At 40.3% G+C, this 22,347-nt stretch overlaps 1 protein-coding gene across 1 annotated transcript in view; it reads left to right on the forward strand.

Annotated features, from left to right (window-relative positions):
• The window catches only part of LOC139750324 (rho GTPase-activating protein 8-like), a 351,767-nt gene extending 346,034 nt beyond the window's left edge, over nucleotides 1–5,733 (forward strand). Inside the window, 1 exon segment of the mRNA XM_071665001.1 lies at nucleotides 500–5,733. Coding sequence (XP_071521102.1) covers nucleotides 500–670 — 171 coding nt within the window. The 3' untranslated portion in view covers nucleotides 671–5,733.
• The last annotated feature ends 16,614 nt before the right edge of the window (nucleotides 5,734–22,347 follow it).

Raw genomic sequence — 22,347 nt, forward strand, 5'->3', positions numbered from 1 at the left:
TGTTTAGAATTGTATCTTGATATTTCTTTTTCTTCAAGTTTTATTATAATTATTATTATTTTATTATTATTATTATTATTATTATTAAAGAGTTTGATACAGAGGAGAAGAGGGTGTATTGAAATTTTTTGACATTTGGAGAGAATGAGTGAGGAAAGGTTGACAAAGAGGATATGTGTCAGAAGTGGAGGGAATAAAGAGAATGGGGAGACCAAATTGGAGATAGAGGGTTGGACTGAAAAAGATTTTGAGCTATCGGGCCTGAACATGCAGAAGGGTGAAAGGCATGCATGGGATACAGTGGATTGGAATGATGTGGTATACTGGGGTCGATGTGCTGTCAGTGGATTGAACCAGGGCATGTGAGGTGTCTCGGTTAAATCATGGAAATGTGGATGTGTATGTGGCTGTTCTTCATTTGTTTCTGGCATATTGGCACTTTCTTGCTAATGCAGGAAATGGTGATCAAGTATGAAAAAAAATTATTTCATTATTTCAGGTAATGGACCGTAGTGACCTGAACAAGATGACAGCAAGCAACTTAGCTGTAGTATTTGGGCCAAACCTTGTCCGACCTCGAGGAGGACAAATGTCTCTTAATGCTATTGCCCCCATTAATCTTTTTGTTGAGGTAATGTTGTCTTCTCATCACCAGATCTTTGTACTCTGAGGTTTGACGACCCTCATTCCAACCCGTTTTAACTCTTCTTACATGACTCGGGTTTTATATGGGGGATCATCTGATCTTGAATGTTGTGTCCTTCATTGAATTCCCATCATGCACTCATTAGTACTTGGTAATTGAAACTTTTGGAATTTTTGATGTCCAAAAAGAAGAAAGCAATTCCTGCCTCAAAAGCAATACACGCAATTGTGTATTTGCACTTCAGTTAAATACAGAGGGCCATTGTTAAAGTCATTCACTACTGTTAATCATTCCCTCACTTTTCATATTTTCATGTTTTTCTCTTATTCAACAAAGCAGCCACTTATCAGTTATATAGGTAGTCTCATAGGGACAACTTCAGTGAGTCATTCTTTATTTCAGCACCATTTTGATTTATTCCTCATGCCTGCAGTTAAGTTTCAGGTGCATCCCAATTTCTGTTTTTTAAGGATTTCAAGACTTCAGAAGCAGAATACTCTCAAAATGAATTCTGACATTTATTTAATATAAAAGTATATCCAATTATCTTAAAGAAAAATTTCATTTACTTTATTACTGATGAGTAAGCCATACCTGTGTCTTTAATATGATTTATTTTGACCATGAGATGAAGATGATGTTTCTGTTTATCTGCTTTTGTGTCTGGCATAAAGAGATGAATTTTATGTATCCCAAATGATAGTTTTGGGGTAGGTCTGCAAACATCAGCTTGTTTTTCTTTGGATATAAAAAGGACATAATTTTTAAGTATAGTTGCCATTGTTTTATTAAGTTTGGTGAAGAATAATGTACCATTTGGTAAACTGTTAGAGTAATATTATATTCATTAGAGTAAATATACTTTATATTACCTATAATGTATTATACAAACAATTCATTTGTCAGCATGTTATCAAAAGCCAGTGTTTCACTACAAAAAATTAATTGAATTTTGTCCTGTCAGGGTTTAATGTTCAGTCTGTTGGTGTTAACTGTTAGGAACTCATGGTGATCTGTAATTGCATATTACATGCCAAAGCAGAAGCTTGAGGAAAGATGAATTTTTCTGGGAGATCAAGTAATATTTATACTAATGTTCTTCACATTTGTAATGTTTCTAAATAGACTATAGATATTTGTACTGGCATTAATAGCAAAACATTGTGAAAATGTACAAGGGGTTAAGAAAGAAAGTCCATTTTAATTAGTTTTATGTTAAAATAGGTTTATGTTCTGATTTTTTTAAATGACTTATATGAAGTTATTCTGTAGTTTAGCTTCATTTGTTTGTTCATTGAGGTGGCCTCACAGAATCTGGTACTTTCATATCATCATTAACTTAGAGTATTACCATATTTATTTTCTTAATTCACTCCTTTATGCAAATGTTTCCTGTTCAGTCAGTATCCTCACCTACTGACAGATAGTATTTACTATACAGCCAATGGTTGAAGGTTAAGCCAGCAATGGGATACTAATGAAATTAGCAAAAAGTTGACTATCAGAAAGCATTCCTGCTTGGTTAGTCCTTCTTACAGAAATTAAGCTCATGGAAAAAGTGAGTAAATTTTTAAAGATATGTGCACATATAGATAGCATAATCTTTGCTGAATATATGTAGCTCTAAACCAAAGACATCATAGTTCAATAATTTAGATTATTTACATAATGTCTTTAAAATCATAATTAATTTTTTGTATAGCAGAGGACAGAGATGGATAAATAGCATTTTTCAAGCTATTTTCTGTCAAATTTTCAAATCCAGCATGGAAGGTATATAAAGTTGGTCTTAAATACACAAAAAAGCATACAAAGAAGAGGCTTATGTGCAATTGCAAATACTTGTAGTTTTCATAAGATTTTAAGATTACAGTAACATCTTCCATGCTGTGATTTATACAATTCTGTCGTAATATCAGCAGTTGCATACTAGATCAGTGTTTTATATGAGCTTCATATACAAAGAACACACACATTAGATGTTTAGTATATCATGCTGTATAATAGAAATGGCCTTTGCTGTGGCAGGTTAAAAGAATTGTTTAAGACCATGAGTACAATGCATTTTACCTTGATTTCTCAAGATTAATTAATCCTGTGAAAGGCATTATAAAGGAATTAATATGTTATGAAAGCACTGGAATACCTGCCATAGCCAAGAGAATTCAGAGAATGCAGTTTAACAAGTGTGACATAATCAAACAGGCACAAACATGTAAGTCTTAAGAAAATCCTCATAACCCATATGTGGTATACAAGATAACATGGCTCACAAATTCCTTAAAGTTATTGTAACCTGTCTACTAATACTAAAGATGTCCGTTGTCATTTATATCAGAAAAAAACAATGGTTTGTTGATGCACAGTAACAAATTACACACACTCTAATGAATATAGAATAATGCAACAATTTTACAACTATTACTGGTAGAGTATGAAGAAGTCCTGTGTTTTGTACATTAAAGGATACTTTGGGTAATGGTAATTTTCTCTAGACTCACAAATGTTTTAGTGATAGCACTCAGATAGTTATGATGTGTCCATTTTGTTATTATCTTGGTATATTGAAATAACATTAGTACACATATGATATACAGTATATATTTTTTAATGTTGAGTGACAGATACATAGACTGATTATGGGACAGTCCAAATCTGACAAAACTGGTATTTGCAGTGTTGACAAGTGTTTAGTGCAACAGATCATTTTTCATATGAGATTGGAATATTCTAAGTGAGACGTTATTGATGAGAAAGTAACCTTATGTAACATATATAATGCATGCAGATATGTATGCAATAGAATGAGTTAATAGATCATCTTCAGCCTGAATGGAAGTGCTTGACTGTTTTCAGTCACCATATCTTTGCTGTGAAAGTAGCAACTGAATGATATTGTTGAATGGAATGCATTCAGAACTTATAACTGAAGTGTATGGTTACTAGTAAAGATGTCAAAGTGGATGATTTAGTGCTCAATTACTCATAAAGTAATGGCATGAAATATTTGCTGTAGATTAAAAGTATCACTTTTAATGAGGTATAACTGTGGAAGTTGTTCTATTTTTTTCTTCTAAAATTCCAATTGTTATCCATATACTGTGACAAGATCAGTGATTGTTAACCTTGCAAACTCTCTACACTTTACTTGCTCACCTTAGATCACTTAATTCTTCAGAGGTTCAGAATCTGTTCTTGAAAAATTATAAATATTTTGGTCTTGTGCTGTCCATATGGGAGTGTTTTCTTTTGTCATGAGGTATAAAAGTTGACAGAAGACTCATTACTAAGGTCCTTTACACAGTTGATTTTCACTCATGTCCTTAAGAAATTCCCCGTGAGAGTTCCATCTCTTTTGCTCTACATTCTTTTGCACAAGCTGAATATTCTTAAAAATCCAGACATATCATACCGTAGCACATTTGTTTGATATTTATCACTAATCTACCAAAAGTTTAAGGTTATCTCATACAGGTATGTGTGATCAATGTGTGGTTGACTTTTTTATGTGCTGTTAGAATACTGGAGATATTTTTGCACATTCCTACCAGTTACACCATATTATCACATTTCAAATGGGAATTAAGAGTACAAAGTATTGACATATTTGTTTTATATTTGAACATTCCCAAATGTAGTCTCGAAATAGCCAAGTGTAATTTCATAACTTAAAATTAATTCAAGAATATATTCACTGAATTGCCAACAGTCAATCAGTACTAAAACCAATATGTTACTCTTCATCAATTTTGGATGAAAACATGCAGAGTAGCAAGATGAGTAAATCTATGCATTTTGTCTCAATATTGGTAACACTAAGCCTTTTCCTTGAAAAAAATTTTTTTTAAAGTTTTATTTTGTCAATCATATCCTCTTAAGGTTTGTTAGGTTCTCAGTGGCTGACCTTGTCACAAAATTACCCCTGTCCATAATAGCATTTGGAATCAAAGAAGACTGCAAAGGGTCCATGATTGAAAACATTCCTTTATATTAAATATCGGGTTATGTGATTTATGATCATGTTTTTGCTCTGTACTTTGTGATTTATTTATAGGTTTATGAACCATGAAAGTTTGCAGTTCAGCACAAATCATCAAAACTTCCTGGAAGTGAGAAAGATTGAATTTGTTGACCTTTCAACATTTCTTTCCCTATTTTGTAAAGTGCAGTTTAAGTTTATTGTACAAAATTATCCAAAGCATTTCCAGGGTACTTTAGATTTTTATAGCACAGCCAAGATACATGTATATTGATTTACCTAAATTAAGGATACAGTTAAGATACACATTGTATGTTTTACATGCAGTATTGGTTTGTATGAATGGATTGACAATATGTTAACCAAATTATGTTATGTAAGGTCTTTTGCATGTAGAGCTGAAACCTAATTCTGCAGGTACAGGGCTACAATGCTGATTAAATCATGTGTGTCCTTGTATAAAAGAGAAAAGCAATCTGATTCCATGCATTTTTCCTTACCTTTGATTTTGGTGCAACAAATGCCTCAGGCTATCAAGCAATATGGATTCAAAGATGGACACATCTGGAAACCATGTAAAGTCAAATGAATACAGGAAAATTAACAAGCTTTGTATGTACTACTGTTTCACAGTAATGAATGTCAGCTCTTCAAGTAACTCTCTTTTAGTTAGTGAAATAACATTGAGAAAGGAATTACAAATCTGCAGTTTCTTGCACAAAACCACTTTTTATACTAAAAGCATCGTCTTTATGCTATTTCTTGTAAAGCCAAGTGTACTTCCCTGATAAGAATATATATGCAAGAAATATATCACCACACACTAAGATGAACCATACTGTGTAAATGCTTTGGGCCATTTTGAACCATGTTTAAGTACATTGGCCACATGGCAAATAGTGACACGTGAAATTTATTCTGAGCATTTGTTGTTCTGCATCCTAGGTTTCTTGACATTTTAAGTTTGCATTTCCTTTATGTATTCATAGGACTACCTTACTGTGATGTAATGTCATTCAAAATTTATAAAAATAATGTAATTATCAATGGTCTTAATATTTGTCTAGTCTGAGTGTATATAATATGATATTAAAGATCTGAATGTGTATGCTTTTGTTTCTTTCTCAGTCTGGCATCATTATGAGTGTCATCCACTGTATAGTTTCTGTGAATGTAAAGCAAAAAAGTTATTCTTACCTAAGCAGTATCTTGCACCTTTCACATTTTTAGTTTCAACATAGGGTAATCCAGAAACTTCCCACATCAGATACGTATTTGCTAGCAATAATAAAGATGCTTTTTCTCTTTTTCTTCATTTGAACAAAAATCAGTTTTTGTCATCTGAAAGATACCAAATAGATTAAAAGCAAATTATCATGAATCATGTAATTTCAAATCATGCAATAATTTAGATGCTTAATCAATGGACATAATTTCACCCAAACAATGCATCTATAAACCTCAGAAAATCATAAACATGAAAAATATACCCTATGCTGTTTTGAAGCAAATTAATTTGAAAAAGTAACAGTTCAGGCGATTTTTCAAAACTGGAGCGGATATTAAAGAAGCTTCATCACTGAAAATATGATTTTTTTATTCCTACAGCTGACAAATGGTAATTATTATGAAATAGTTTCCTAAAGGGTGGGGTAGTGCCAGGAATGGATGAAGGCAAGCAAGTATGAATATGTAGATGTGTGTATATGTGTGTATGTGTATGTATATGTGCATGTATGGGCATATATGTGTATATCCATGGGGATATGGGAGAAAGAATACTTCCCACGTATTCCCTGTGTGTCGTAGAAGGTGACTAAAAGGGGAGGGAGCGGGGGGGCTGGAAATCCTCCCCTCCCATTTTTTTATTTTCCAAAAGAAGGAACACAGAAGGGGGCCAAGTGAGGATATTCTCTCTAAGGCTCAGTCCTCTGTTCTAGGTACTGCCTCAGAGATGCAGGAAACAGCAATAAAGTATGATAATTATTTTTCATGTATATATTTATCATATTTGATTACTGCTTCCCATGCTTCCAAGATAATGCCAGGAAAGAGATGAAGAAACACCCATCCACTCATATATAAATGTATTATTTTTATTATACTTTGTCGCTGTCTCCCGCGTTAGCGAGGTAGTGCAAGGAAACACAAAAGAATGGCTCAACCCCCTCACAGGCACATGTATATACATAAACGCACATATACATACCTATGCATTTCAATGTATACATACATATACAGACACAGACATATACATATATACACATGTACATATTTATACATGCAGCCTTTATCCATTCCCACTGCCACCCCGCCACACATGAACCCCCCCCCCCCCCAAACACACACACACACACACACACACACACACACACACTCAGTCTACAGCTGTCATTTGTAATGCACCGAAACTGCAGCTCCCTTTCCACATCCAGGCCCCACAAAACTTTCCATGGTTTACCCCAGATGCTTCACATGCCCTGGTTCAATCTACTGGCGGCAGAACGTCGACCCCAGGCCCAGATTGGGGTGTCTAAATGTGTGTGGGTGTAACCAACATGAGAAAAAGGAGAGAGGTGTAGCATGTTTGAGGAAAGAAACCTGGAGGTTTTGGCTCTGAGTGAAACGAAGCTCAAGGGTAAAGGGGAAGAGTGGTTTGGGAATGTCTTGGGAGTAAAGTCAGGGGTTAGTAAGAGGACAAGAGCAAGGGATGGAGTAGCACTACTCCTGAAACAGGAGTGGTGAGAGCATGTGATGGAGTGTAAGAAAGTAAACTCTAAACTGATATAGGTAAAACTGAAAGTGGATGGAGAGAGATGGGTGATTATTGATGCATATGCACCTGGGCATGAGAACAAAGATCATGAGAGGCAAATGTTTTAGGAGTAGCTGAGTGAGTGTGTTAGTAGTTTTGATGCACAAGACCGGGTTATAGTGATGGGTGATTTGAATGCAAAGGTGAGTAATGTGGCAGTTGAGGAAATAATTGGTGTACATGAGGTGTTCAGTGTTGTAAATGGAAACGGTGAAGAGCATGTAGATATATGTGCTGAAAAAGGACTGGTGATTGGGAATACCTGGTTTAAAAAGAGAGATATACATAAGTATACGTATGTAAGTAGGAGAGATGACCAGAGAGCGTTATTGGATTACGTGTTAATTGATAGGTGCGCAAAAGAGAGACTTTTGGATGTTAATGTGCTGAGAGGTGCAACTGGAGGGATGTCTGATCATTATCTTGTGGAGGCGAAGGTGAAGATTTGTAGAGGTTTTCAGAAAAGAAGAGAGAATGTTGGGGTAAAGAGAGTGGTGAGAGTGAGCTTGGGAAGGAGACTTGTGTGAGGAAATACCAGGAGAGACTGAGTACAGAACGGAAAATGGTTAGAACAAAGGGCGTAAGGGGAGTGGGGGAGGAATGGGATGTATTTAGGGAAGCAGTGAAGGCTTGCGCAAAAGATGCTTGTTGCATGAGAAGCGTTCGAGGTGGGCAGATTAGAAAGGGTAGTGAGTGGTGGGATGAAGAAGTAAGATTACTAGTGAAAGGGAAGAGAGAGGCATATGGACGATTTTTGCAGGGAAATAATACAAATGACAGGGAGATGTATAAAAGAAAGAGGCAGGAGGTCAAGAGAAAGGTGCAAGAGGCAAAAAAGAGGGCAAATGAGAGTTGGGGTGAGAGAGTATCATTAAATTTTAGGGAGAATAAGAAGATGTTTTGGAAAGAGGTAAACAAAGTGCATAAGACAAGGGAACAAATGGGAACATCAGTGAAGGGGGCTAATGGGGAGGTGGGAACAGGTAGTGGTGATGTGAGAAGGAGATCGAGTGAGTATTTTGAAGGTTTTTTGAATGTTTTATATGATAGAGTGGCAGATATAGGATGTTTTGGTCGAGGTAGTGTGCAAAGTGAGAGGCTTAGGGAGAATGATTTGGTGAACAGAGAAGAGGTAGTAAAAGCTTTGCGGAAGATGAAAGCCGGCAAGGCAGTGGGTTTGGATGGTGTTGCAGTGGAATTTATTAAAAAAGGGGGTGACTGTATTGTTGACTGGTTAGTAAAGTTATTTAATGTATGTATGACTCATGGTGAGGTGCCTGAGGACTGGTGGAATGCTTGCATAGTGCCATTATACAAAGGCAAAGGGGATAAGAGTGAGTGCTCAAATTACAGAGGTATAAGTTGGTTGAGTATTCCTGGGAAATTGTATGGGAGGGTATTGATTGAGAGGGTGAAGGCATGTACAGAGCATCAGATTGGGGAAGAGCAGTGTGGATTCAGAAGTGGTAGAGGATGTGTGGATCAATTGTTTGCTTTGAAAAATGTATGTGAGAAATACTTAGGAAAGCAAATGGATTTGTATGTGGCATTTATGGATCTGGAGAGGACATATAACAGAGTTGATAGATATGCTCTGTGGAAGGTATTAAGAATATATGGTGTGAGTTGTTTGAAGCAGTGAAAAGTTTTTATTGAGGATGTAAGGCATGTGTACGTGTAGGAAGAGAGAAAAATGATTGGTTCTCAATGAATGTTGGTTTGCAGCAGGGATGCATGATGTCTCCATGGTTGTCTAATGTGTTTATGGGTGGGGTTGTTAGGGAGGTGAATGCAAGAGTTTTGGAAAGAGGGGCAAGTATGCAGTCTGTTGTGGATGAGAGAGCTTGGGAAGTGAGTCAGTTGTTGTTCGCTGATGATACAGCGCTGGTGGCTGATTCGTGTGAGAAACTGCAGAAGCTGGTGACTGAGTTTGGTAAAGTGTGTGAAAGAAGAAAGCTGAGAGTAAATGTGAATAAGAGCAAGGTTATTAGGTACAGTAGGGTTGAGGGACAAGTCAATTGGGAGGTAAGTTTGAATGGAGAAAAACAGGAGGAAGTGAAGTGTTTTAGATATCTGGGAGTGGTTTTGGCAGCAGATGGAACCATAGAAGGGGAAGTGAATCATAGGGTGGGGGGAAGGGGGCGAAAGTTCTGGAAGCGTTGAAAAATATGTGGAAGTCGAGAAGGTTATCTTGGAAAGGAAAAATGGATATGTTGAAGGAATAGTGGTTCCAACAATGTTATATGGTGTGAGGCGTGGGCTATATAAATAGAGTTGTGTGGAGAAGGGTGGATGTGCTGGAAATAAGATGTATGAGGACAATATGCGGTGTGAGGTGATTTGATCGAGTAAGTAATGAAAGGGGAAGAGAGATGTGTGGTAGTAAAATGTGGTTGAGAGAGTAGAAGAGGGTGATTTGATATGGTTTGGTCACATGGAGAGAATTAGTGAGGAAAGATTGACAAAGAGGATATATGTGTCAGAGGTGGAAGGAATGAGGAGAAGTGGGAGACCAAATTGGAGGTGGAAAGGTGGTGTGAAAAAGATTTTGAGTGATCGGGGCCTGACATGCAGGAGGGTGAAAGGTGTGCAAGGAATAGAGTGAATTGGAACGATGTGGTATACCGGGGTCGACGTGCTGTCAATGGATTGAGCCAGGGCATGTGAAGCGTCTGGGGTAAACCATGGAAAGTTTTGCGAGGCCTGGATGTGGAAAGGGAGCCGTGGTTTCGGTGCATCATACATAACAGCTAGAGATTGAGTGTGAACGAATGGGGCCTTTGGTGTCTTTTCCTAGCGCTACCTCACGCACATGCGGGGGAGGAGGTTGTCATGTCATGAGTGGCGGGGTGGCAACGGAAATGAATAAAGGCAGACTATGAATTATGTACATATGTATATACGTATATGTCTGTGTGTATATATATATGTATACGTTGAGATGTACAGGTATGCATATGTGCTGTGTGTGGACGTGTGTGTATATACATGTGTATGTGGGTGGATTGGGCCATTCTTTCATTTGTTTCCTTGCGCTATTTTGCAAATGCGGGAGACAGTGACAAAGCAAAATAAATGAAATATATATATATATATATATATATATATATATATTTTTTTTTTATACTTTGTCGCTGTCTCCCGCGTTTGCGAGGTAGCGCAAGGAAACAGACTAAAGAAATGGCCCAACCCCCCCCCCATACACATGTATATACATACGTCCACACATGCAAATATACATACCTACACAGCTTTCCATGGTTTACCCCAGACGCTTCACATGCCTTGATTCAATCCACTGACAGCACGTCAGCCCCGGTATACCACATCGCTCCAATTCACTCTATTCCTTGCCCTCCATTCACCCTCCTGCATGTTCAGGCCCCGATCACACAAAATCTTTTTCACTCCATCTTTCCACCTCCAATTTGGTCTCCCTCTTCTCCTCGTTCCCTCCACCTCCGACACATATATCCTCTTGGTCAATCTTTCCTCACTCATCCTCTCCATGTGCCCAAACCACTTCAAAACACCCTCTTCTGCTCTCTCAACCACGCTCTTTTTATTTCCACACATCTCTCTTACCCTTACGTTACTCACTCGATCAAACCACCTCACACCACACATTGTCCTCAAACATCTCATTTCCAGCACATCCATCCTCCTGCGCACAACTCTATCCATAGCCCACGCCTCGCAACCATACAACATTGTTGGAACCACTATTCCTTCAAACATACCCATTTTTGCTTTCCGAGATAATGTTCTCGGCTTCCACACATTCTTCAAGGCCCCCAGAATTTTCGCCCCCTCCCCCACCCTATGATCCACTTCCGCTTCCATGGTTCCATCCGCTGCCAGATCCACTCCCAGATATCTAAAACACTTCACTTCCTCCAGTTTTTCTCCATTCAAACTCACCTCCCAATTGACTTGACCCTCAACCCTACTGTACCTAATAACCTTGCTCTTATTCACATTTACTCTTAACTTTCTTCTTCCACACACTTTACCAAACTCAGTCACCAGCTTCTGCAGTTTCTCACATGAATCAGCCACCAGCACTGTGTCATCAGCGAACAACAACTGACTCACTTCCCAAGCTCTCTCATCCCCAACAGACTTCATACTTGCCCCTCTTTCCAAAACTCTTGCATTCACCTCCCTAACAACCCCATCCATAAACAAATTAAACAACCATGGAGACATCACACACCCCTGCCACAAACCTACATTCACTGAGAACCAATCACTTTCCTCCCTTCCTACACGTACACATGCCTTACATCCTCGATAAAAACTTTTCACTGCTTCTAACAACTTTCCTCCCACACCATATATTCTTAATACCTTCTACAGAGCATCTCTGTCAACTCTATCGTATGCCTTCTCCAGATCCATAAGTGCTACATACAAATCCATTTGCTTTTCTAAGTATTTCTCACATACATTCTTCAAAGCAAACACCTGATCCACACATCCTCTACCATCTACACATCATATATATATATATATATGATTTGGTAAACAGAGAAGAGGTAGTAAAAGCTTTGCGGAAGATGAAAGCCAGCAAGGCAGCAGGTTTGGATGGTATTGCAGTGGAATTTATTAAAAAAGGGGGTGACTGTATTGTTGACTGGTTGGTAAGGTTATTTAATGTATGTATGACTCATGGTGAGGTGCCTGAGGATTGGCGGAATGCGTGCATAGTGCCATTGTACAAAGGCAAAGGGGATAAGAGTTAGTGCTCAAATTACAGAGGTATAGGTTTGTTGAGTATTCCTGGTAAATTATATGGGAGGGTATTGATTGAGAGGGTGAAGGCATGTACAGAGCATCAGATTGGGGAAGAGCAGTGTGGTTTCAGAAGTGGTAGAGGATGTGTGGATCAGGTGTTTGCTTTGAAGAATGTATGTGAGAAATACTTAGAAAAGCAAATGGATTTGTATGTAGCATTTATGGATCTGGAGAAGGCATATGATAGAGTTGATAGAGATGCTCTGTGGAAGGTATTAAGAATATATGGTGTGGGAGGAAAGTTGTTAGAAGCAGTGAAAAGTTTTTATCGAGGATGTAAGGCATGTGTACGTGTAGGAAGAGAGGAAAGTGATTGGTTCTCAGTGAATGTAGGTTTGCGGCAGGGGTGTGTGATGTCTCCATGGTTGTTTAATTTGTTTATGGATGGGGTTGTTAGGGAGGTGAATGCAAGAGTTTTGGAAAGAGGGGCAAGTATGAAGTCTGTTGGGGATGAGAGAGCTTGGGAAGTGAGTCAGTTGTTGTTCGCTGATGATACAGCGCTGGTGGCTGATTCATGTGAGAAACTGCAGAAGCTGGTGACTGAGATTGGTAAAGTGTGTGAAAGAAGAAAGTTAAGAGTAAATGTGAATAAGAGCAAGGTTATTAAGTACAGTAGGGTTGAGGGTCAAGTCAATTGGGAGGTGAGTTTGAATGGAGAAAAACTGGAGGAAGTAAAGTGTTTTAGATATCTGGGAGTGGATCTGGCAGCGGATGGAACCATGGAAGCGGGAGTGAATCATAGGGTGGAGGAGGGGGCGAAAATCCTGGGAGCCTTGAAGAATGTATGGAAGTCGAGAACATTATCTCGGAAAGCAAAAATGGGTATGTTTGAAGGAATAGTGGTTCCAACAATGTTGTATGGTTGCGAGGCGTGGGCTATGGATAGAGTGGTGCGCAGGAGGATGGATGTGCTGGAAATGAGATGTTTGAGGACAATGTGTGGTGTGAGGTGGTTTGATCGAGTAAGTAACGTAAGGGTAAGAGAGATGTGTGGAAATAAAAAGAGCGTGGTTGAGAGAGCAGAAGAGGGTGTTTTGAAATGGTTTGGGCACATGGAGAGAATGAGTGAGGAAAGATTGACCAAGAGGATATATGTGTCGGAGGTGGAGGGAACGAGGAGAAGAGAGAGACCAAATTGGAGGTGGAAAGATGGAGTGAAAAAGATTTTGTGTGATCGGGGCCTAAAGATGCAGGAGGGTGAAAGGAGGGCAAGGAATAGAGTGAATTGGAGCAATGTGGTATACTGGGGTTGACGTGCTGTCAGTGGATTTAATCAGGGCATGTGAAGCGTCTGGGGTAAACCATGGAAAGCTGTGTAGGTATGTATATTTGCGTGTGTGGACGTATGTATATACATGTGTATGGGGGTGGGTTGGGCCATTTCTTTCGTCTGTTTCCTTGCGCTACCTCGCAAACGCGGGAGACCGGCAAAAAAAAAAAAAAAAAAAAAAAATATATATATATATATATATATATATATATATATATATATATATATATATATATATATATGTTTATATATATGTTTATGGATGGGGTTGTTAGGGAGGTAAATGCAAGAGTTTTGGAAAGAGGGGCAAGTATGAAGTCTGTTGGGGATGAGAGAGCTTGGGAAAAGAGTCAGTTGTTGTTCGCTGATGATACAGCGCTGGTGGCTGATTCATGTGAGAAACTGCAGAAGCTGGTGACTGAGTTTGGTAAAGTGTGTGGAAGAAGAAAGTTAAGAGTAAATGTGAATAAGAGCAAGGTTATTAGGTACAGTAGGGTTGAGGGTCAAGTCAATTGGGAGGTGAGTTTGAATGGAGAAAAACTGGAGGAAGTGAAGTGTTTTAGATATCTGGGAGTGGATCTGGCAGCGGATGGAACCATGGAAGCGGAAGTGGATCATAGGCAGGGGGAGGGGGTGAAAATTCTGGGGGCCTTGAAGAATGTGTGGAAGTCGAGAACATTATCTCGGAAAGCAAAAATGGGTATGTTTGAAGGAATAGTGGTTCCAACAATGTTGTATGGTTGCGAGGCGTGGGCTATGGATAGAGTTGTGCGCAGGAGGATGGATGTGCTGGAAATGAGATGTTTGAGGACAATGTGTGGTGTGAGGTGGTTTGATCGAGTTAGTAACGTAAGGGTAAGAGAGATGTGTGGAAATAAAAAGAGCGTGGTTGAGAGAGCAGAAGAGGGTGTTTTGAAGTGGTTTGGGCACATGGAGAGAATGAGTGAGGAAAGATTGACCAAGAGGATATATGTGTTGGAGGTGGAGGGAACGAGGAGAAGAGGGAGACCAAATTGGAGGTGGAAAGATGGAGTGAAAAAGATTTTGTGTGATCGGGGCCTGAACATGCAGGAGGGTGAAAGGAGGGCAAGGAATAGAGTGAATTGGAGCGAAGTGGTATACCGGGGTTGACGTGCTGTCAGTGGATTGAATCAAGGCATGTGAAGCGTCTGGGGTAAACCATGGAAAGCTGTGTAGGTATGTATATTTGCGTGTGTGGACGTATGTATATACATGTGTATGGGGGGGGTTGGGCCATTTCTTTCGTCTGTTTCCTTGCGCTACCTCGCAAACGCGGGAGACAGCGACAAAGTATAATAAAAAAAAATATATATATATATATATATATATATATATATATATATATATATATATATATATATATATATGAGTCAGTTGTTGTTCGCTGATGATACAGCGCTGGTGGCTGATTCATGTGAGAAACTGCAGAAGCTGGTGACTGAGTTTGGTAAAGTGTGTGAAAGAAGAAAGTTAAGAGTAAATGTGAATAAGAGCAAGGTTATTAGGTACAGTAGGGTTGAGGGTCAAGTCAATTGGGAGGTAAGTTTGAATGGAGAAAAACTGGAGGAAGTAAAGTGTTTTAGATATCTGGGAGTGGATCTGGCAGCGGATGGAACCATGGAAGCGGAAATGGATCATAGGGTGGGGGAGGAGGCGAAAATCCTGGGGGCCTTGAAGAATGTGTGGAAGTCGAGAACATTATCTCGGAAAGCAAAAATGGGTATGTTTGAAGGAATAGTGGTTCCAACAATGTTGTATGGTTGCGAGGCGTGGGCTATGGATAGAGTTGTGCGCAGGAGGATGGATGTGCTGGAAATGAGATGTTTGAGGACAATGTGTGGTGTGAGGTGGTTTGATCGAGTAAGTAACGTAAGGGTAAGAGAGATGTGTGGAAATAAAGAGAGCGTGGTTGAGAGAGCAGAAGAGGGTGTTTTGAAGTGGTTTGGGCACATGGAGAGGATGAGTGAGGAAAGATTGACCAAGAGGATATATGTGTCGGAGGTGGAGGGAACAAGGAGAAGTGGTAGACCAAATTGGAGGTGGAAAGATGGAGTGAAAAAGATTTTGAGTGATTGGGGCCTGAACATGCAGGAGGCTGAAAGGCGTGCAAGGAATAGAGTGAATTGGAACGATGTGGTATACCGGGGTCGACGTGCTGTCAGTGGATTGAATCAGGGCATGTGAAGCGTCTGGGGTAAACCATGGAAAGCTGTGTAGGTATGTATATTTGCGTGTGTGGACGTATGGGGGTCGGTTGGGCCATTTCTTCTGTCTGTTTCCCTGCGCTACCTCGCAAACGCAGGAGACAGCGGCAAAAAAAAAAAAAAAAAAAAAAAAAATATATATATATATATATATATATATATATATATATATATATATATATATATATTTTTTTTTTTTTTTTATTATACATTGTCGCTGTCTCCCGCGTTTGCGAGGTAGCGCAAGGAAACAGACGAAAGAAATGGCCCAAACCCCCCCCCATACACATGTATATACATACGTCCACACACGCAAATATACATACCTACACAGCTTTCCATGGTTTACCTCAGACGCTTCACATGCCTTGATTCAATCCACTGACAGCACGTCAACCCCGGTATACCACATCGCTCCAATTCACTCTATTCCTTGCCCTCCTTTCACCCTCCTGCATGTTCAGGCCCCGATCACACAAAATCTTTTTCACTCCATCTTTCCACCTCCAATTTGGTCTCCCTCTTCTCCTTGTTCCCTCCACCTCCGACACATATATCCTCTTGGTCAATCTTTCCTCACTCATCCTCTCCATGTGCCCAAACCACTTCAAAACACCCTCTTCTGCTCTCTCAACCACGCTCTTTTTATTTCCACACATCTCTCTTACCCTTACGTTACTCACTCGATCAAACCACCTCACACCACACATTGTCCTCAAACATCTCATTTCCAGCACATCCATCCTCCTGCGCACAATTCTATCCATAGCCCACGCCTCGCAACCATACAACATTGTTGGAACCACTATTCCTTCAAACATACCCATTTTTGCTTTCCGAGATAATGTTCTCGACTTCCACACATTCTTCAAGGCCCCCAGGATTTTCACCCCCTCCCCCACCCTATGATCCACTTCCGCTTCCATGGTTCCATCCGCTGCCAGATCCACTCCCAGATATCTAAAACACTTCACTTCCTCCAGTTTTTCTCCATTCAAACTCACCTCCCAATTGACTTGACCCTCAACCCTACTGTACCTAATAACCTTGCTCTTATTCACATTTACTCTTAACTTTCTTCTTCCACACACTTTTCCAAACTCAGTCACCAGCTTCTGCAGTTTCTCACATGAATCAGCCACCAGCGCTGTATCATCAGCGAACAACAACTGACTCACTTCCCAAGCTCTCTCATCCCCAACAGACTTCATACTTGCCCCTCTTTCCAAAACTCTTGCATTTACCTCCCTAACAACCCCATCCATAAACAAATTAAACAACCATGGAGACATCACACACCCCTGCCGCAAACCTACATTCACTGAGAACCAATCACTTTCCTCTCTTCCTACACGCACACATGCCTTACATCCTCGATAAAAACTTTTCACTGCTTCTAACAACTTTCCTCCCACACCATATATTCTTAATACCTTCCACAGAGCATCTCTATCAACTCTATCATATGCCTTCTCCAGAGCCATAAATGCTACATACAAATCCATTTGCTTTTCTAAGTATTTCTCACATACATTCTTCAAAGCAAACACCTGATCCACACATCCTCTACCACTTCTGAAACCACACTGCTCTTCCCCAATCTGATGCTCTGTACATGCCTTCACCCTCTCAATCAATACCCTCCCATATAATTTACCAGGAATACTCAACAAACTTATACCTCTGTAATTTGAGCACTCACTCTTATCCCCTTTGCCTTTGTACAATGGCACTATGCACGCATTCCGCCAATCCTCAGGCACCTCACCATGAGTCATACATACATTAAATAACCTTACCAACCAGTCAACAATACAGTCACCCCCTTTTTTAATAAATTCCACTGCAATACCATCCAAACCTGCTGCCTTGCCGGCTTTCATCTTCCGCAAAGCTTTCACTACCTCTTCTCTGTTTACCAAATCATTTTCCCTAACCCTCTCACTTTGCACACCACCTCGACCAAAACACCCTATATCTGCCACTCTATCATCAAACACATTCAACAAACCTTCAAAATACTCACTCCATCTCCTTCTCACATCACCACTACTTGTTATCACCTCCCCATTTGCGCCCTTCACTGAAGTTCCCATTTGCTCCCTTGTCTTACGCACTTTATTTACCTACTTCCAGAACATCTTTTTATTCTCCCTAAAATTTAATGATACTCTCTCACCCCAACTCTCATTTGCCCTTTTTTTCACCTCTTGCACCTTTCTCTTGACCTCCTGTCTCTTTCTTTTATACATCTCCCACTCAATTGCATTTTTTCCCTGCAAAAATCGTCCAAATGCCAAATATATATATATATATATATATATATATATATATATATATTATCCCTGGGGATAGGGGAGAAAGAATACTTCCCACGTATTCCCTGCGTGTCGTAGAAGGCGACTAAAAGGGGAGGGAGCGGGGGCTGGAAATCCTCCCCTCTGTTTTTTTTTTTTTTAATTTTCCAAAAGAAGGAACAGAGAAGGGGGCCAGGTGAGAATGTTCCCTCAAAGGTCCAGTCCTCTGTTCTTAACGCTACCTTGCTAACGCGGGAAATGGCGAATAGTATAAAAAAATATATATATATATATATATATATATTTTTTTTTTTATACTTTGTCGCTGTCTCCCGCGTTTGCGAGGTAGCGCAAGGAAACAGACAAAAGAAATGGCCCAACCCCCCCCCCCATACACATGTACATACACACGTCCACACACGCAAATATACATACCTACACAGCTTTCCATGGTGTACCCCAGACGCTTCACATGCCTTGATTCAATCCACTGACAGCACGTCAACCCCGGTATACCACATCGCTCCAATTCACTCTATTCCTTGCCCTCCTTTCACCCTCCTGCATGTTCAGGCCCCGATCACACAAAATCTTTTTCACTCCATCTTTCCACCTCCAATTTGGTCTCCCTCTTCTCCTGCTCCCTCCACCTCCGACACATATATCCTCTTGGTCAATCTTTCCTCACTCATCCTCTCCATGTGCCCAAACCACTTCAAAACACCCTCTTCTGCTCTCTCAACCACGCTCTTTTTATTTCCACACATCTCTCTTACCCTTACGTTACTCACTCGATCAAACCACCTCACACCACACATTGTCCTCAAACATCTCATTTCCAGCACATCCATCCTCCTGCGCACAACTCTTTCCATAGCCCACGCCTCGCAACCATACAACATTGTTGGAACCACTATTCCTTCAAACATACCCATTTTTGCTTTCCGAGATAATGTTCTCGACTTCCACACATTCTTCAAGGCCCCCAGAATTTTCGCCCCCTCCCCCACCCTATGATCCACTTCCGCTTCCATGGTTCCATCCGCTGCCAGATCCACTCCCAGATATCTAAAACACTTCACTTCCTCCAGTTTTTCTCCATTCAAACTCACCTCCCAATTGACTTGACCCTCAACCCTACTGTACCTAATAACCTTGATCTTATTCACATTTACTCTTAACTTTCTTCTTCCACACACTTTACCAAACTCAGTCACCAGCTTCTGCAGTTTCTCACATGAATCAGCCACCAGCGCTGTATCATCAGCGAACAACAACTGACTCACTTCCCAAGCTCTCTCATCCCCAACAGACTTCATACTTGCCCCTCTTTCCAAAACTCTTGCATTTACCTCCCTAACAACCCCATCCATAAACAAATTAAACAACCATGGAGACATCACACACCCCTGCCGCAAACCTACATTCACTGAGAACCAATCACTTTCCTCTCTTCCTACACGTACACATGCCTTACATCCTCAATAAAACCTTTTCAATGCTTCTAACTTCTTGCCTCTCACACCATATATTCCTAATACCTTCCACAGAGCATCTCTATCAACTCTATCATATGCCTCCTCCAGATCCACATATGCTACATACAAATCCATTTGCTTTTCTAAGTATTTCTCACATACATTCTTCAAAGCAAACACCTGATCCACACATCCTCTACCACTTCTGAAACCACACTGCTCTTCCCCAATCTGATGCTCTTTACATGCCTTCACCCTCTCAATCAATACCCTCCCATATAATTTCTCAGATATACTCAACAAACTTATACCTCTGTAATTTGAGCACTCACCTTTATCCCCTTTGCCTTTGTACAATGGCACTATACAAGCATTCCACCAATCCTCAGGTACCTCACCATGAGTCATACATACATTAAATAACCTTACCAACCAGTCAACAATACAGTCATCCCCTTTTTTAATAACTTCTACTGCAATACCATCCAAACCCGCTGCCTTGCCGGCTTTCATCCTCCGAAAAGCTTTTACCACCTCTTCTCTGTAACACTCTCACTTTGCACATCACCTCAACCAAAACACCCTATATCTGCCACTTTAAATCAAACACATTCAACAAACCTTCAAAATACTCACTCCATCTCCTTCTCACATCACCACTACTTATTATCACCTCCCCATTAGCCCCCTTCACTGAAGTTCCCATTTGTTCCTTTGTCTTACGCACTTTATTTACCTCCTTTCAAAACATCTTTTTATTCTCCCTGAAATTTAATGATACTCTCTCACCCCAACTCTCATTTGCCCTCTTTTTCACCTCTTGCACCTTTCACTTGACTTCCTGCCTCTTTCTTTTATACATCTCCCACTCATTTGCATTATTTCCCTGCAAAAATCATCCAAATGCCTCTCTCTTTTTCACTAATAATCTTACTTCATCCCACCACTCACTACCCTTTCTAATCTTCCCACTTCCCACGCTTCTCATGCCACAAGCATCTTTTGCACAAGCCATCACCACTTCCCTAAATACAACCCAATCCTCCCCCACTCCCCTTATGTCCTTTGTTCTCACCTTTTTCCATTCTGTACTCAGTCTCTCCTGGTACTTCCTCACACAAGTCTCCTTCCCAAGCTCACTTACAAGATCTCACCACTCTTTTCACCCCAAAATTCTTTCTTCTTTTCTTAAAACCTCTACAAATCTTCACTTTCGCCTCCACAAGATAATGATCAGTCATCCCTCCAGTTGCACTTCTCAGCACATAAACATCCAAAAGTCTCCCTTTCGCACGTCTATCAATTAACACGTAATCCAATAACGCTCTCTGGCCATCTCTCCTACTTACATACATATACTTATGTATATCTCTCTTTTTAAACCAGGTATTCCCAATCACTAATCCCTTTTCAGCACATAAATCTATAAGTTCTTTTATCCCTGGAGATACGGGAGAAAGAATACTTCCCACGCATTCCTCATGTGTCATAGAAGGTGACTAAAGGGGACAGGAGCGGGGGGCTGGAAACCCTCCCGTCCTTGTATTTTAACCTTCTAAAATGGGAAACAGAAGTAGTCATGCGGGGAGTGCTCATCCTCCTCAAAGGCTCAGATTGGGGTGTCTAAATGTGTGTGTGGATGTAACCAAGATGAGAAAAAAGGAGAGATAGGTAGTATGCTTGAGGAAAGGAACTCGGATGTTTTGGCTCAGAGTGAAACAAAGCTCAAGGGTAACGGGGAAGAGTGGTTTGGGAATGTCTTAGGAATAAAGTCATGGGTTAGTGAGAGAACAAGAGCAAGGGAAGGAGTAGCACCACCTGAAAAAAGAGTAGTGGGAGTATGTGATAGAGTGTAAGAAAGTAAACTCTAGATTGATATGAGTAAAACTGAAAGTGGATGGAGAGAGATGGGTGATTATTGGTGCATATGCACCTGGGCATGAGAAGAAAGATCATGAAAGGCAAGTGTTTTGGGAGCAGCTGAGTGAGTGTGTTAGTAGTTTTCATGCACGAGACCGGGTTATAGTGATGGGTGATTTGAGGGAATAATTGGTGTACATGGGATGTTCAGTGTTGTAAATGGAAATATATATATATATTATTATTATTATTTTGCTTTGTCGCTGTCTCCTGCATTTGCGAGGTAGCGCAAGGAAACAGAAGAAAGAAATGGCCCAACCCACCCCCACACACATGTATATACACACACGTCCACACACGCAAATATACATACCTATACATCTCAATGTACACATATATATACACACACAGACACATGCATATATACCCATGCACACAATTCACACTGTCTGCCTTTATTCATTCCCATCGCCACCTCGCCACACATAGAATACCATCCCCCTCCCCCCTCATGTGTGCGAGGTAGCACTAGGAAAAGATAACAAAGGCCCCATTCGTTCACACTCAGTCTCCAGCTGTCATGCAATAATGCCCGAAACCACAGCTCCCTTTCCATATCCAGGCCTCACACAACTTTCCATGGTTTACCCCAGATGCTTCACATGCCCTGATTCAATCCACTGACAGCACGTCAACCCCGGTATACCACATCGATCCAATTCACTCTATTCCTTGCCCGCCTTTCACCCTCCTGCATGTTCAGGCCCCGATCACTCAAAATCTTTTTCACTCCATCTTTCCACCTCCAATTTGGTCTCCCACTTCTCCTCGTTCCCTCCACCTCCGACACATATATCTCTTGGTCAATCTTTCCTCACTCATTCTCTCCATGTGCCCAAACCATTTCAAAACACCCTCTTCTGCTCTCTCAACCACGCTCTTTTTTTTTCCACACATCTCTCTTACCCTTACATTACTTA

The sequence above is a fragment of the Panulirus ornatus genome, chromosome 9, assembly GCF_036320965.1.
Source record: "Panulirus ornatus isolate Po-2019 chromosome 9, ASM3632096v1, whole genome shotgun sequence".
NCBI classification, from domain to species: Eukaryota; Metazoa; Arthropoda; class Malacostraca; order Decapoda; family Palinuridae; genus Panulirus; species Panulirus ornatus.